Below are 13,981 nucleotides of genomic sequence, written 5' to 3'. Positions count from 1 at the left end.
AGTGAAAAGTACAAGCGAAGGTCGGTCTACTGAATATAACGTGGCAAAACTGGGATTGCAGAAGCCGTAAATTTCAAATATAGTTCACTCATGATGTAATGTTCAACATAGACCACAGGTTTTGGTGATGTGTGCGATGGATTCATTTATACTGGATTATATCATCTATGGTGTGGGGAAATAAACTCAAAATTAGTTTTATATACTCATTCATATATACCCTTTGATCTGTATTCTATGTAGTATAATCAAAATGGAACCTCAAGAGAACGATCCCGAGGAAAAGCCCAAATCTGCCCCTTTGAATGAGATTGAAGTCAAAATTCTAAAATCTTACGTTAGTTTTTCGTTAATTTTTTTAATTTACATTTCTATATTGTATTGATGTAAAATTGTAACCACGAAGTTGTTAAACATCTTCAAACGTGTTTTAGGGTGTAGGACCTTATGTTGCTCCGATAAAATCAGCTGATCATGACATCAAGGAAACAATTTCAAGAATTAACAAACTATCTGGTAAGATGCTCTTCAGTTTACTCTATATTAATCTTTAACTTACCGTAACAATGCCGACCCTTCATGTTCCTCCTTAGGTGTTAAGGAAAGCGACACAGGCCTTAACCCTTCCCACATGTGGGATTTAACATTAGACCAGCGGTCTTTACAGGAAGGTGCGCCGCTCCAAGTAGCTAGGTGTACTAATATCGTTAATCCTGGGACTCCACAGGCAAAGTATATAATTAATGTGAAGCAGATTGCTAAATTCGTTGTGGTTTGTCTATCACATACCTAATTTGTACAATAATTAAATAGGGTCTTGGTGAAAAGGCTGCCGCTACCGATATCGAAGAAGGAATGAGAGTTGGGTATGTCTATTTTATGCGATTAATGACCCTGTAGCGTTGACCGAAACAAATATAAAATTCAAATTACCCTCCCTCCAAAAATTGATCCCTCTGTCACAATGATGACTGTTGAAGAAAAACCGAACATAACTTACAATGATATTGGTGGTTGCAAGGATCAGCTGGAAAAACTTAGAGAAGTTGTTGAATTACCCTTGCTACATCCAGAGAGATTTGTAGCACTTGGAATAGATCCACCAAATGGAGTTTTATTGTATGGGCCACCGGGAACTGGAAAAACACTGACAGCTAGAGCTGTAGCCAATCGCACAGACGCTTGTTTTATTTGTGTAATCGGGTCTGAACTCGTTCAAAAGTTAGTTTATAATATTCATAATATCGAACTACAGGTATGTTGGAGAAGGAGCTAGACTAGTTCGTGAATTGTTTCAAATGGCAAGATCTAAGAAGGCCTGCATCCTATTTATTGATGAAGTAGATGCAATTGGCGGTTCCAGGGGAGATGAATCAGCCCATGGTGATCACGAAGTACAAAGAACCATGTTGGAAATCGTAAATCAACTGGATGGATTTGATGCAAGGGGAAATATCAAAGTACTAATGGCTACAAACAGACCAGATATATTAGACCCCGCTCTTTTACGTCCAGGTCGTATTGATAGGCGCATAGAATTTGGGTTACCTGATCTAGAGGTATACACTACTATATTGTTACACACCATTTCAGGGTCGTAAGCATATTTTGAAGATACATTCCAAGACCATGAGTGTCGATAAGGACATCAGATATGAACTCTTGGCTAGGCTTTGTCCAAATAGTACTGGTGCAGATCTGAGAAGTGTTTGTACTGAGGCTGGAATGTTTGCAATTAGGGCCAGAAGGAAGAGCATCTCAGAAAAAGATCTTATTGAAGCGATCTCCAAAGTAATCAAGGGATATAAAAAGTTCTCTGCCACAGGAAGATATATGGTTTACAACTAAGAAAACTCACATCTTATTCCTAACTTTTTACTGGTGTCTGTTGTTGCGTAGGTAAATGTGCGTGGTGTTGTGTGTCCGGTTTAAGTCACTGTTTTTTTATATATTTAATTACATCGCATAAATTTTATCAACATACACACGAAATAATTTGAGAAATGTCGTCGCTGGTAAGCTCGCGTCGAATAATTGGATCTGCATTTTAAAATCACATGTTACCTACTCTGTAACGTTTTGGTAGACGATTTGTGGTTATATTTATTATAAAATGGGAGGTATTAGTGGTATTTACATATTAGACATCAAAGGGCGTCTAATAATATGTAGAACATACAAAACCGATATTCTGACAAATGTATGCGACGCTTTCTACGAAAATGTTATTCTGCAAGATTCTAGTTCTGTAAAACCTGTGTTTCACGTCGATGGATGCACATTTTGCTGGGTTCTTCGTAATGGCATATATTTTATTGCTGTGGCATCCACAAACTATAATGTGTCACTATCATTATCGTTTCTCTATCGATTTGTACAAGTTTTGACATCATACTTCAAACACTTGAGTGAGGAGAGTATTAAGGATAATTTTGTTGTTGTATATGAGCTTCTGGATGAAATGATTGATAATGGTTACCCTCAAGCTACCGAAGTCAATATTTTACGCGAATTCATCAAGAATAAATACCATCAACTCTCTATTAGCGATGTACATCCACCTACAGCGATGACAAATACTGTCTCTTGGAGGAGCGAAGGGATTAAACACAAGAAGAATGAAATATTCTTGGATGTTATTGAAAGTTTAGATATTGTAGTTTCGGTTTCTGGAACTGTACTCCGATCAGAAATAAGAGGCTGTCTAAAGATGAAGTCCTATCTATCTGGAATGCCAGAACTATTCTTAGGACTTAATGACAAGGCCATATTTGATATAACATCAAAAGGCGATTTAGCAAACGAAAGTACAAATTATTCAACAGGAAGTGTACCACATGTTAAAACAGTTGAAATGGAGGATGTAAAATTCCATCAGTGTGTGCAACTGGCAAAGTTTGAATCCGATCGTACAATTAGTTTTATTCCACCCGATGGTGAATTCGATCTAATGACTTACCGGCTTAACAGTTATGTGAAGCCCCTATTTTCCGCTGATGTAACTGTGTACAATAAATCTAGTAGTAAAATTGATTTTGCTGTAAAGGCACTTTCTCAGTTCAGGTCCAAATCAATTGCCAATAATGTTGAATTCCATATACCAGTACCTTCGGATGTTAACTGTCCGGTATTTAAACCATCCATTGGTACAGTAAAGTATTTTCCGGATATGGATGCTATTGTGTGGACAATTAAACAATTCCAAGGCGAAAAGGAATATGTTATGCACGCTTCTTTCGGTCTTCCATCAGTTTCGGATGATTCTAGGGACACATTCTCAAAAAATCCTGTAAAAGTAAAGTTCGAGATACCATACTTCACTGTTTCTGGAATAAGCGTCAAACACCTACGTATAACAGAAAGCTGCGGCTACAAGGCACTCCCATGGGTTAGATATATAACAAAAAATGGTGATTACCAGCTCAGGATGTCTTGATTTCACGATATAAAATATTTTTATAAGTAATCTTCTAAATTTTATTATGTAACACGATATTGTGTATGTCTTAACGCTTGCTGTTGTTCAGTCATCCATAATCGTTATCCTTTGTTCCATAGCCATGGAAATTAGAGTTTTATACAACATATATAATGCTTGTAAAACGAGGGTTTAGTTTTATAGGGGTTAAGAGAGGCGGTAAAGTACCGGATGTTAACATTTTTGCCACAAATGGACCGGAGATATCCCAGAGAATAAGAATCGCATCTAAAGTAGGTTTACACATGAAATCGAATCTTTAAATCACTATTTAACTCAAATTATAAGGGATATTTAGAAGGGAATCAAAAATATTCAATTCTGGAACTTGGCTAAACGCAGATTTCAATCTCTTTATAAATCGTTAGATGCCAAAAACTTATCGCATATCGCAAATGGGTTCGCCCGTGCTGAAGTATATGATGATTCTATTTGGGATTCTATTGTTGCCAGGACATATGAAGTATCAAATGTTTGTTTCATAGGTATTCACACATTTCTCAGAAGCTTGATGATCAAGATATTGCTTTACTATGTAATGCAATGTGCAAGGTCAAAAATATCGATAACCAAGTCTTTGCATTTCTTTTAACTCAACTGAAAGTTTGTATACTCTAGAAAAACATCGGCATTTCCAGAATTATGATGGCAACATACGCTGTAAATATGGATCAATGATCATATATTCTTTGGGAAAGTACGAGTAAACTATGTTTTATTAAACATCTATAGAGTTGGTTTCAAGGATCACGGTTCGATTAAGAAGATCCTAAGATCTTTAGACTCTTCGATATCAAAAACTTCATTGACTTCAATAGCGCTTTTAATCAACGGGATGTACCACTTGGGACATATTAACCCTAGGATTTTGAATCTTGCAAAAGATAGAGTTATTCATCTGCTGATGGAAAATGAGGCTTCAAACAAAGACACCAATATTACAATGAGAGATATAGTAACTATACATCAGGGTGTATCATGCTTGAAGTTCTTCAAAAAGGAAATTTTCGATGTGCTCTTTTCGTACATGGTAAATAATATAACTACTCTAATGTCGTCCTTCTAGATTAATAAATTTTCCGAAATAAGTCCCACTGAAATGGTAATTATCGCAAACTCAATGCACAAATCAAAAAGACATGTATGTTTTACCATAATATATATTTAATTGGTACAGAACAATGATCTTGTGAAGATAATGTCAAACTATATTCTCAGAAATACCAACAAATTTACAGTGGATATGGTTACAGGGTATATTAATGGGATATCCTTTCATGGTACTCAAGATGATGGTTTGATTAATTTATGACAATGTGCAATCTGCAGGATTTATGAGCAAAATATATGCTCTACTTTATAAAGGAATATTTCGGGGAGAATTATCAGTAAGAAATGCTATTATTCTTTTAAATGTTTACTCAAGGGTATTTATTCCTGTGAATTGCAATAATGCTACAGATTGGTTTGAAAAATGAACCGTCCCTTCGTCTTATTTATGACGTACTAAGAGGCGAAATCAATATGTTGTCTCCATTGGTACTGTTTTTTTAACACTTACAGTCGTAATAGGACTTGACAAATGTTATTTATTACACATGTTCAATAGAAACTGAGGAAGGAAATCTGCAACGATTTGTTGAAAGGTTTATTAAGATCATGAATAAAGATGATACTGTAAACAATGTACAATATTTATCCAAAATATTCTATTCAATAATGAAAATGAAGGATAAAGTGGATGTAAATCACACGAAGTTTATTCTTGGTATTTTTATAGGTGAAATATATACATACATATAGAATATCTAACAAGGGCTCCAGTACATACATTTCAGCCTGTTGGTGTTTCAAACGTACTTTTTGGCATATGTAAAACTCAAATTTCTGAAAGTCCGGCAGAATTGATTAGAAAATTGTCAGAATATGTCACACGAAATATAGACAAGGTTTGACAATGCAATGGCATTACTATAAATTTTCAGTTTTCCCATCAACTTTTGGCAAGTTCATTAAGATCAATAGCATCATGTGGAACCGTTGATGAATCGATATACAAAAAATTTTGTCAATATAGTAAGTATAATAAAAAGCGGCAAGCACTCTATAGTTTGGAGGGAAGACGATTTTGACGATTGGAAGCATGTATACAAATTTCTTGAATTCCTCAACCTCTTACCATTGATACCAGATACTGATGAGATCAAACCAATGGCAATAAAGGCACTTCACACCGTGATTAAAGGTCTCGTTAGACAGGTAGACTCGTGCAGTGAAAGGAGCATAGTACAGGTGCGGAGATTTCTGAATGTGTGGAATGAATCAGGAGGAAGCTGGAAAATCGAATCATATACTCTCTGAAATTTGCCCAGGATCACTAGAGAATGAAGACGTGGTCCTGGTCAATGAGATCAAATCCATGATTAAAACACTGTGCACAGAGATTCCTGGCTAGAGGTTTATAAATAGCAACAATGTATATTCATATCTATATATTTTATGTAAGTGATTGTGTGCTTAAGTCCAATCTCTAGATTTAAACCAAACTTCCGGGTTACCCCCATAGATAAGATTCTAAAGAGAAATACCCGGCTTTTCATGTAGATTCCTACGTAAGTTATCCAATTATGGTACCGAATTTTTGTTTTACATACCATATCATATACACAATAGCTTTATATATATGTTTTTACCCTTATACACAATGTGAATCTAGCTCAATAAAATGGACCAGAGTAACTCACCAAATTTCAAAGTTTTCAGGACCAAAATTTACAAAGGGTAAGTTTATCCATCTGCAATGTTGACAGTTACCGTATATCATCCTCTGTTATACACTTTTATCAATGATATTTTTAGTGTGTAATTTGGATTCCATTGGATTCATTCCTAATGGAGCATTTCTGCCGGGATATTCAAGTCCCGTCCTAAATAACAGATGTAATAAGCAAGTAGAAACCTACTACTCCCAGAATGGTTCGGCACTTTTCGGTAATTCAGTTCAAAGAAGAACTTTACTTGGAGCAAAAAGACGTGTTCAAACAGGAAAGACAAGCGTTGCTAAAGTATCTAGTCCTGTTAATTTAATGGAATCACTGGCAAATAATTCGTCATTATCCTCTAATATAGCTGGGTTGCTTCCAAGTATCAACCTAAAGAATCTAAAGGATACGGCAAACCAATTTGGGATTCTGGGACTGTGGTATGCAGGAACCGTTCTGTACAACATAGAGAATAAAAAAGCACTCAATATGTGTCCTCTCCCAAAAACAATAGCCACATTGCAAATGTATGTGGCAGTGCCATTTTTGGTATCCAGATGGCTACTAGGGTTGAAGAGCCCGCCAAGGTTTAATGTTTCTACTACAGAACCCAAAAGAACTCTAAATCAGTCCAATGATATTATATCTGTGATCAAGAGAAAAGTTTCAAGTGGTTTGCACCGTGTAAAGAACTATGTGAAAGCCTACAAAAGCATCTTGGTTCAAAGCGGATATTTCTCGCTTTTACATGTTTTGTCTGTAACAGCACTAAATGCTGGAGCTGTGGGATTTGTGCACATTCTCAAGGCAAGTGAACCGATTTTTGCATCTGTTGTCTCATATTTTATGGGAAGCAAGATGTCTCCAATTACATTTTTAACATTGGTACCTATAGTTGGAGGAGTTGCTCTCTCGTCTATTAAGGAACTCAACTTTTCTCCAACCGCTCTCATTGCTTCGCTTCTCTCCAATGTTTTTGCTTCTGTTAGAAGAATTGAGGCAAAGAAATTCTTTAAACAAAATATGAGTAAAATAGGTCAAAACATTACACCCTCTAATGTATTCACACTCATGACCCTGTTCAGCACAATAATGCTAACTCCACTCGCACTCTACGAGCAGCCAAAATGGGCAGAGGCATACGACATTATAGTAAAAAAGTTTGGTAAAGACGGTCCACAGATGTTGATGAAACACGTTGTCCTATCAGGAATATTCTATGCACTCTATAATGAAGTTTCTTTCATTGCTCTATCGCAACTCGCACCAGTTAGCCACGCTGTTGCAAACACATTTAAGAGGATATTTTTAATTTTAACAAGTGTAGCCATATTCGATGCAAAACTTTCATCCCAGGGAATGTACGGTTCAGCACTTGCCATCTTTGGCACACTACTATACTCCCTAAGTAAAACCCTCAATGGTTAATATATACACATGTATGTATTACGTACTTTATCTTACTATCCTACGAATGACTTGTGTGTTTTCCTCCTTCTCTACATCCTTTATAGGATCAAAGTTGACTGTCTTTCTAGTCAAATCTTTAAACTCTGGTGGGTACAACTTCTCTAAAATTATTCTAGCTGGTGTCTCTTCTATATCTGGTACATATGGCTCCTCAACACGCTCAGTAAATGATGGTTGATCCAACTGAAGAAATGCCTTTGCCTTACTAAGATGCATTTTTGATGTCTGATCTGCGATTTTTGAAAGTAAGTGATAATGTCCTCTGGTCCGTTCTCCAAATTTCGGAGGAGGAGGCGGGATCAAGTTTGCATGGGCAAGTGCCTTTTGCACAGATATGTTCATATCGCAACCTACGCCAAGCCAAAACTTTATTCGACTAAACCTCAGCCTTATCTCAGACAAACTATCGTGAGGTTCATCAATAGCCGAAGGGATGGGATTTAGTGGCTTCCTTTGTAGACTTCCAAGAACCTCCATGTGTTTTCCATCTCTGGGATCTCTCTGATTAGCAACAACCAGCACCTGGAACCTCTTACCTAAGTTTATGACGTAAATGGATCATTGTATATGGAATGTAGGATGCACATTCGACTATACTTACCTCGTTTGCCCATTATCTGAAACCTAAGTCTAGGGGGACCCCTAGACTTGGAATAGTACGGAAGAAAGATCCTAAGAACCATATTACCGACTACATTATTAATAAATATCCTCTGGTGTATTGGTATAAATGCTTCGCGTTATGGTGGCCAGGGGTCTCTACCGCTCCACTGGCAAACGATGAAATAAATAGTCACAGAATATAAAAAGTGAATAATGTGATTAAAACGTTCATATGATGTAGAGTGTGTATTCTATTCGAGTTGCGATGTCACGAGTTGATTCATGGTAATGGGCCGTGATCCTCCTCTATCTATTATAAATATTTCGTCACTGGTAACTACAATAGTGGCGGATCCAAATGTATACATTTGCTTGTTTTCAAACATTCTGCCAACTCTTGGGACCATCAGTATCTGTTGTTTTTCAGCAATGTCTTTCAGCTGATCAAGCAATGATTTTGGTTTAACTGGTACATCTGCTTTAACCCTAGGAGATTGTGTAGAAGTCTGGCTACTTGATGCTGCCTTGTCCATTAACTTCAATGCGTCCCTAAAGAATCCTTCAATCGACTTGTTCTTTAACATGTTTGGCGGAAACAAACCTTTCCATCCCATATACCAAACTACAATCTCCTCACGATTTGCATTGGGAGAGTTTATCCATCTATCTAGCACTTTAATCCATCTAGGGAGCAATACTTGCGAGAATATATCGCAAAGTTTTTCCGTTCCAGCCAAAGATTCCCACCCAAAAGCCTGTTCTATCACTGTGGTATCTTGGTTTCTAGGATTTATTTCAACTGAACCCAACAGTGCTCGAAGATTGGCACAAATACAGGTATCGATGGTTGCCAAGGTTTGCTTGTCAAGTAAAGTCGACCATGAATCCAGAATACTTTTAACTTTCGCAGGATCCTTTAACCTATCCTTTGAAAGAAGTGCTTTAAACATATCTGGGAATTTACAGGTAACCTCATGAATCTTGTCTCCGTCTAAAAACGTAAACCAAGGGTGTATAACAATATGCGATATATTGGCATTAGAGGGGTCCGATAGAAACTCTGAGAGTCTAAGACGAATCCTCTCGTCTAGTGTTGGCAAAATCGGTGAATCACAGGGAAACAAAAGAAGTAACTCATGTCTCCAAAGAGAAAAAATTTTACATCCTAGATCTGTATCCGATATCTTCCACTCATTAGCGAAAAAATTGATTAATTTGTCAATGATCAAGGAATTTATATCATGTTTTAGGTTAGTATTATCGATATACCTGTAGAAAAAGGATATAATATAGGATACAAACGCAGTCCCCTTATCAAAGTTATTGTATACATCCCAATTATTATAAAGCTTGTATAAAACCTGTTTTGTGCATCTATACGCTATATCATTAAAACCATACGAATCATATTCTGAATGTTCTTTCATTCTCTCAAATATTTTTAATAGTGCTTTAAGATTTGAAATGCATGGACTAGGTTGATTCGGGTCTAAATTATCCAAGGTTTTATTAAATAACCTTAAAGTTTTAATGGCATCTTCAATGTTTTCATCAAAACAACGAACTAAATGGCTCATATAGGAGATGTTTTCTGGCAATGATGATAAATCAGACCTAAGTCGGCTGATTGTAATTTCCAAACTCATCTTTTCATCATATAACGCATCGATCGATGTCCTTAGTGTGTCACATTTTCTCTTTAAGCTATCAATAAGTACATCAATATCATAATTTGTAGATTTAACGCTTACAAAACTTGGATATCTTACACCCTTCTTCCAACCATTTGTATATTCTACATATCTTTCAAATTCAGTGGTTTTATAATAAGTGCTTGATTGACTAGGAGTTAGAATATTGCTGTATGGATCCTTGCCTCCCTCTTTCAGACCCTCATTCTTATACGTCGCCTTTAATTCAATGGGAGCGACCACTCCTGACCCATCCTTACCTAAACCTCCACCTTTGTAACCCATTTTTTGCAACATTTTTAGACCCTTTCCATACATTTTTTCCATCTTTTGCTCTTCAAATATTGGTTTAGTGGTGTTTGGAATGTTATTTTTTAATTCTTTGGTATCGTTTTTCCTGCTGTTTGCTCTCAAAAGCTCCTTTTGAGCTCTTGCTATGGCGGCAGAATGAGCGATTGCTTGATCATCAAGTTCGTCATCTGAGTAAATCACCGCATCTACATCACCCAGAACTTTATTTACAAATTCGTCATCGGAATTCAGCTCCATATCAGAGTTGTTTTCATGCTTTTTTGAGTGTTGTAGATTAGACGTATCAACATTATCAGATTCAGAAAAATTTATGGTTCCAGCAGATACAAACAAGGGTGGATTTGAACGGGATCCGCTTCTTTCAAAGGTAGAAAAGAAAGCTGCTTCCTTTTGTTTCCTTTTTATGCGAGAATTGAGAGGCTTAGATGATAAAGAAGGAATTCCATCATCGGAATCACGATTATAGTCAGAATCATCGGAGAGTTTGCCATCATTGATGTCTTCTTCAAATGAATCAGCATCAGAACCTGCAAATACGCCATAAATCTGTCGAACGTTTTTCTCCTTCCGACTGTCCCTCTTAGAGGAACCAAAACCTCTGGTTGCCATTTAAAATGATCTAAACTTTTCGCATTATAGTAAAATAAATCATTATGATGTCTGTATTAGAGTATTTAACTCGTAACGGTGACCTCACACATACGGGGATTCCATGATGCATTCATTATTCTTTCTTAGTCCAATTCTAGTAGATTCTCACTATAAACAAAAAATGCTCGTAAATGTAACATATTCCATTCTATGTCTTTGCTCATTACTTCAGTTATCATCCTGTGTTGCATCCGCTGTAAGTTTTCTTTCATTAAAACATGTTAGAGACAAGCAATATGTTCAAATATACAGAATATAACTGTAAATATCGTCTTAAATGGGCTCATACATCAGAAAAAAGTATCCAAAGATAGATGCAAATTGATATCATCAATCGATACCGTAATTGATCAGTCATCTATTCGCTACAATAAGATACGAGATCTTCCAAACCACTGGTCCATCTATCTGAATGGAGAAGTGGTACCTTCTGAGGGATGTGTTGGTAACAATGCCGAGCAACTGAAGATTTCCAACGGAGACTATATCTATGTATTCTTAAACGAAAAGGTGCGTAATATTTATCACATATTTTCACTCAGGGTCTTACTGATCCACATTATATTGGAGAATACATGAAATTTGTCTCCAAAGAATTCTCTGAGGTTCTAAACTTGAATAGAAACAAACCAAGTCATGGAAGAAAGAGATCAGGAAAGGGCAAAATGTCTGAAGATACATCAAACATACTCAAACTATTACTCAATCAGGACTATATAAATCGTGTTATAAAGGTATGTCCACCTTGGCTACCATTCATCCACAAATTAGGAGGTCTCCAGTGGTAACGGAAAAGATGTTTTACTGGGACTCATTGCAAAGTTTATTGGAGCATCTGCTCAAGCAAAACCAACAAAGGGGGAACCTGACAAACATGAGCCAGAAAATAATAAACAGGATCCACTCATGGTAAATACACCTGCTGTCACACAAAAATGTTTAGGGCTTACTGACACTGTTTACACAACCATTATTGGAAGGATTTATGGGTGCATCTAAAAAGAATACAGAACTATAATTGTTATATTTGTATGTTTATCGATAAACCCAAATTTCCCGGGAATACGCCATGTGTAAATCCATATGGTCCTAACAACCCGGCACTCTCATCAGGAACACAACTTATTTGAAGGTTCCCCTTTCCCCTGTACACGACTTATTAGTGGAATAAAGACTTACTTTTGTATGCTACCGGCAATGTTAAGGTTGCTATTCGGTAAGCGGTAGGCAAACCCACAATTAAGAGGTGAATGTTGTGAAGAATTTCCAAGTTGCTTTTGTAGTAGATCAATTTGATGCTGTTTATTAGTGACTAACTTCATTAATTTTCCCTTTTCTATATTTCCCTTGATATGTGAAGATAACATTGCTTTTGCTCCACTATTAAGAGTATTTGAAATATTATTAAATTCATCAATATCGCTATCAAGGCTCCATCTTTTTAAGGTATCCTTAAGCCTATGTTCAAATTTTAGAGAGGATAGATGATTTAAAAATGTGGAAGCTTTGTCATTTGAGTATTCGATTGCCGTAAAGATCAACCAGAGCAATCTTTTGTAAAATGCACCTTCAGTTTCCAAATCCGTGCTTTTATAGTTGGAATTCTTAAAAAAGAATGGTACAAGTTTAGGAATTGTGTTCATAAATTCCTTTTGTGTGTTTGAAATAAATTGAACCTGTGTAAGTTTTATTAAATCTGTGTTTCTGTTAGAAGCATCATTGAACAACTTTGATACAAAGGATAGCTTGCACGCTGTTACAGAATTTCTAAATGTAGAAAACAAATGTCCTTCCAACTTTGAAACCAAATCCACAAGTTCTGTTGTCCTAAATTGATGATTTAGATCATTAAGTCCCTTGGTAAATTTAAAAAATGATAATATACGATTGTCGTTTGTGAAATTTTCAGTTGTTTCAAGATAGAATAAAACTGCTCCATAAACTGCATTTTCCAACAGTCTTGATGTCTCTGTGATGGAATTTAACGATTCTGAACCATCCTTTGAATTGAGTGAAGAATAAGAACCGAGACTTTTTAGAGCAGATGCAGTATAGCCAGACAATACAGAAGGAAAAGCTTTGTCTATAGCATCCTTTGTATGGGTGCAAAAGTCGTTGTAACCACACCTATGCGGTATTGAATTATATCCTATGGAGCTTTTCAAGAGATCGCTAAAGTACTTTGCACCGGAAGAAACTGGAGCTGGAGTGTTGCTTATGGACGCAACACGAGATAAGTTACCCAATCCAAACTTCTTCCAACTGGAACCAGGTTGTAAACTAGATATGGCAGCAAACTGCTTAGGAGATGCCTTCAGCCTATAGGCTGCTCCGTGGCTGCTCGATACTGCGGGACTTCTGAATCTAGAGGATGAAGCATAAACCAAGTCTATCAGCATAAGCTGCATACATAAGACTATTAATCCGGTAGAGCTCCATTGAAGATCCATTTGTGTATATCAAATTGGCAACGAAGGTTCAGCTGTGGAATCTACCATGACTAAAAGTAGAAACTAGACGCCATATATTGACATTAAACTTTCTTATTATCCTATTTACAAACAAAGCCTATACTCTTGTGTCTAAGCAACCTTCATGTGTCAAATTCGAGTAGAAGATCAACAATCATGGGCTTCAGGGCATAGATGGTCAAAACCAAAGAAATATGCCAATACTTAGATATACTACAGTTTAAAATGTTATTGAAATCCCAGTTATAAAAACAACATCTAACAGGAGGAAACCTCGAAGATCAAAGCCCTACTATGCTGTTCCAGCTGATAATGCAATCAGTTTTATGTATGATGGATTATGTCAAACTTCTTTATTTAAAAAAGTGTGACATTCACTTATCTATGCTATTCGTGTTAATTTAATCGTGTATACAGAAGCGTTGTAGCTCGATATATGTTTGGTGATATAGTCTATCGATTAAATGCATCAATTTTATATGCACTTAGGTTTTAAACATTTTAATGAAAAATATAATCATATTTCACGTTGTACATTGGAGT

General features: G+C 36.3%; 8 protein-coding genes across 8 annotated transcripts; 5 read left to right on the top strand and 3 right to left on the bottom strand.

Moving 5' to 3' along the window:
- The first annotated feature begins 231 nt into the window (after nucleotides 1-231).
- Nucleotides 232-1,858, top strand: BEWA_037530 (26S proteasome regulatory subunit 7, putative). Its single transcript, XM_004833112.1, has 7 exons — nucleotides 232-337; nucleotides 435-516; nucleotides 594-772; nucleotides 814-866; nucleotides 901-1,221; nucleotides 1,256-1,559; nucleotides 1,594-1,858. The coding sequence occupies exons 1-7, from the start codon at nucleotides 254-256 to the stop codon at nucleotides 1,846-1,848; spliced, it is 1,278 nt and encodes a 425-aa protein (XP_004833169.1). The 5' UTR covers nucleotides 232-253; the 3' UTR covers nucleotides 1,849-1,858.
- Nucleotides 1,859-1,946: 88 nt separating this feature from the next.
- Nucleotides 1,947-3,436, top strand: BEWA_037520 (clathrin-adaptor chain, putative; the record flags this gene model as incomplete). Its single annotated transcript, XM_004833111.1, has 1 exon — nucleotides 1,947-3,436. Exon 1 carries the CDS (start codon nucleotides 2,114-2,116, stop codon nucleotides 3,434-3,436), a length of 1,323 nt encoding a protein of 440 aa, XP_004833168.1. The 5' UTR covers nucleotides 1,947-2,113.
- A 155-nt stretch (nucleotides 3,437-3,591) lies between these two features.
- On the top strand, nucleotides 3,592-4,790 carry BEWA_037510 (conserved hypothetical protein; the record flags this gene model as incomplete). Its single annotated transcript, XM_004833110.1, has 7 exons — nucleotides 3,592-3,711; nucleotides 3,777-3,950; nucleotides 3,983-4,081; nucleotides 4,117-4,175; nucleotides 4,211-4,531; nucleotides 4,568-4,619; nucleotides 4,656-4,790. The coding sequence occupies 7 exons, from the start codon at nucleotides 3,592-3,594 to the stop codon at nucleotides 4,788-4,790; spliced, it is 960 nt and encodes a 319-aa protein (XP_004833167.1).
- Nucleotides 4,791-6,324: 1,534 nt separating this feature from the next.
- BEWA_037500 (conserved hypothetical protein) lies at nucleotides 6,325-7,668 on the top strand (the record flags this gene model as incomplete). Its single annotated transcript, XM_004833109.1, has 1 exon — nucleotides 6,325-7,668. The coding sequence occupies one exon, from the start codon at nucleotides 6,325-6,327 to the stop codon at nucleotides 7,666-7,668; it is 1,344 nt and encodes a 447-aa protein (XP_004833166.1).
- A 20-nt stretch (nucleotides 7,669-7,688) lies between these two features.
- BEWA_037490 (conserved hypothetical protein) lies at nucleotides 7,689-8,418 on the bottom strand. The gene is made up of 2 exons (XM_004833108.1): nucleotides 8,312-8,418; nucleotides 7,689-8,246 (listed from the first exon to the last, which is right to left on the bottom strand). Exons 1-2 carry the CDS (start codon nucleotides 8,391-8,393, stop codon nucleotides 7,696-7,698), a joined length of 633 nt encoding a protein of 210 aa, XP_004833165.1. The 5' UTR covers nucleotides 8,394-8,418; the 3' UTR covers nucleotides 7,689-7,695.
- Nucleotides 8,419-8,507: 89 nt separating this feature from the next.
- On the bottom strand, nucleotides 8,508-10,925 carry BEWA_037480 (hypothetical protein; the record flags this gene model as incomplete). Its single annotated transcript, XM_004833107.1, has 1 exon — nucleotides 8,508-10,925. One exon carries the CDS (start codon nucleotides 10,923-10,925, stop codon nucleotides 8,565-8,567), a length of 2,361 nt encoding a protein of 786 aa, XP_004833164.1. The 3' UTR covers nucleotides 8,508-8,564.
- Nucleotides 10,926-11,088: 163 nt separating this feature from the next.
- Nucleotides 11,089-11,985, top strand: BEWA_037470 (signal peptide containing protein; the record flags this gene model as incomplete). The annotated part of the gene is made up of 5 exons (XM_004833106.1): nucleotides 11,089-11,163; nucleotides 11,193-11,477; nucleotides 11,510-11,701; nucleotides 11,739-11,876; nucleotides 11,911-11,985. 5 exons carry the CDS (start codon nucleotides 11,089-11,091, stop codon nucleotides 11,983-11,985), a joined length of 765 nt encoding a protein of 254 aa, XP_004833163.1.
- Nucleotides 11,986-11,988: 3 nt separating this feature from the next.
- Nucleotides 11,989-13,417, bottom strand: BEWA_037460 (signal peptide containing protein; the record flags this gene model as incomplete). Its single annotated transcript, XM_004833105.1, has 2 exons — nucleotides 11,989-12,112; nucleotides 12,147-13,417. The coding sequence occupies 2 exons, from the start codon at nucleotides 13,415-13,417 to the stop codon at nucleotides 11,989-11,991; spliced, it is 1,395 nt and encodes a 464-aa protein (XP_004833162.1).
- Between the last annotated feature and the right edge of the window lie 564 nt (nucleotides 13,418-13,981).

Source organism: Theileria equi, assembly GCF_000342415.1.
Source record: "Theileria equi strain WA chromosome 2 map unlocalized gcontig_1105316255037, whole genome shotgun sequence".
NCBI lineage: Eukaryota > Apicomplexa > Aconoidasida > Piroplasmida > Theileriidae > Theileria > Theileria equi.
This window is presented reverse-complemented; position numbering and strand designations above follow the sequence as displayed.

Excerpts from the sequence above, each read along its gene's own strand:
- BEWA_037530 (XM_004833112.1), top strand. The coding sequence starts at position 254 with ATGGAACCTCAAGAGAACGATCCCGAGGAAAAGCCCAAATCTGCCCCT. Across the intron at positions 517-593 it reads AAGAATTAACAAACTATCTG|GTGTTAAGGAAAGCGACACA; the intron begins GTAAGATGCTCT and ends GTTCCTCCTTAG. Across the intron at positions 1,560-1,593 it reads TTGGGTTACCTGATCTAGAG|GGTCGTAAGCATATTTTGAA; the intron begins GTATACACTACT and ends ACACCATTTCAG.
- BEWA_037490 (XM_004833108.1), bottom strand. The coding sequence starts at position 8,393 with ATGGTTCTTAGGATCTTTCTTCCGTACTATTCCAAGTCTAGGGGTCCC. Across the intron at positions 8,247-8,311 it reads TCAGATAATGGGCAAACGAG|GTAAGAGGTTCCAGGTGCTG; the intron begins GTAAGTATAGTC and ends TCATAAACTTAG.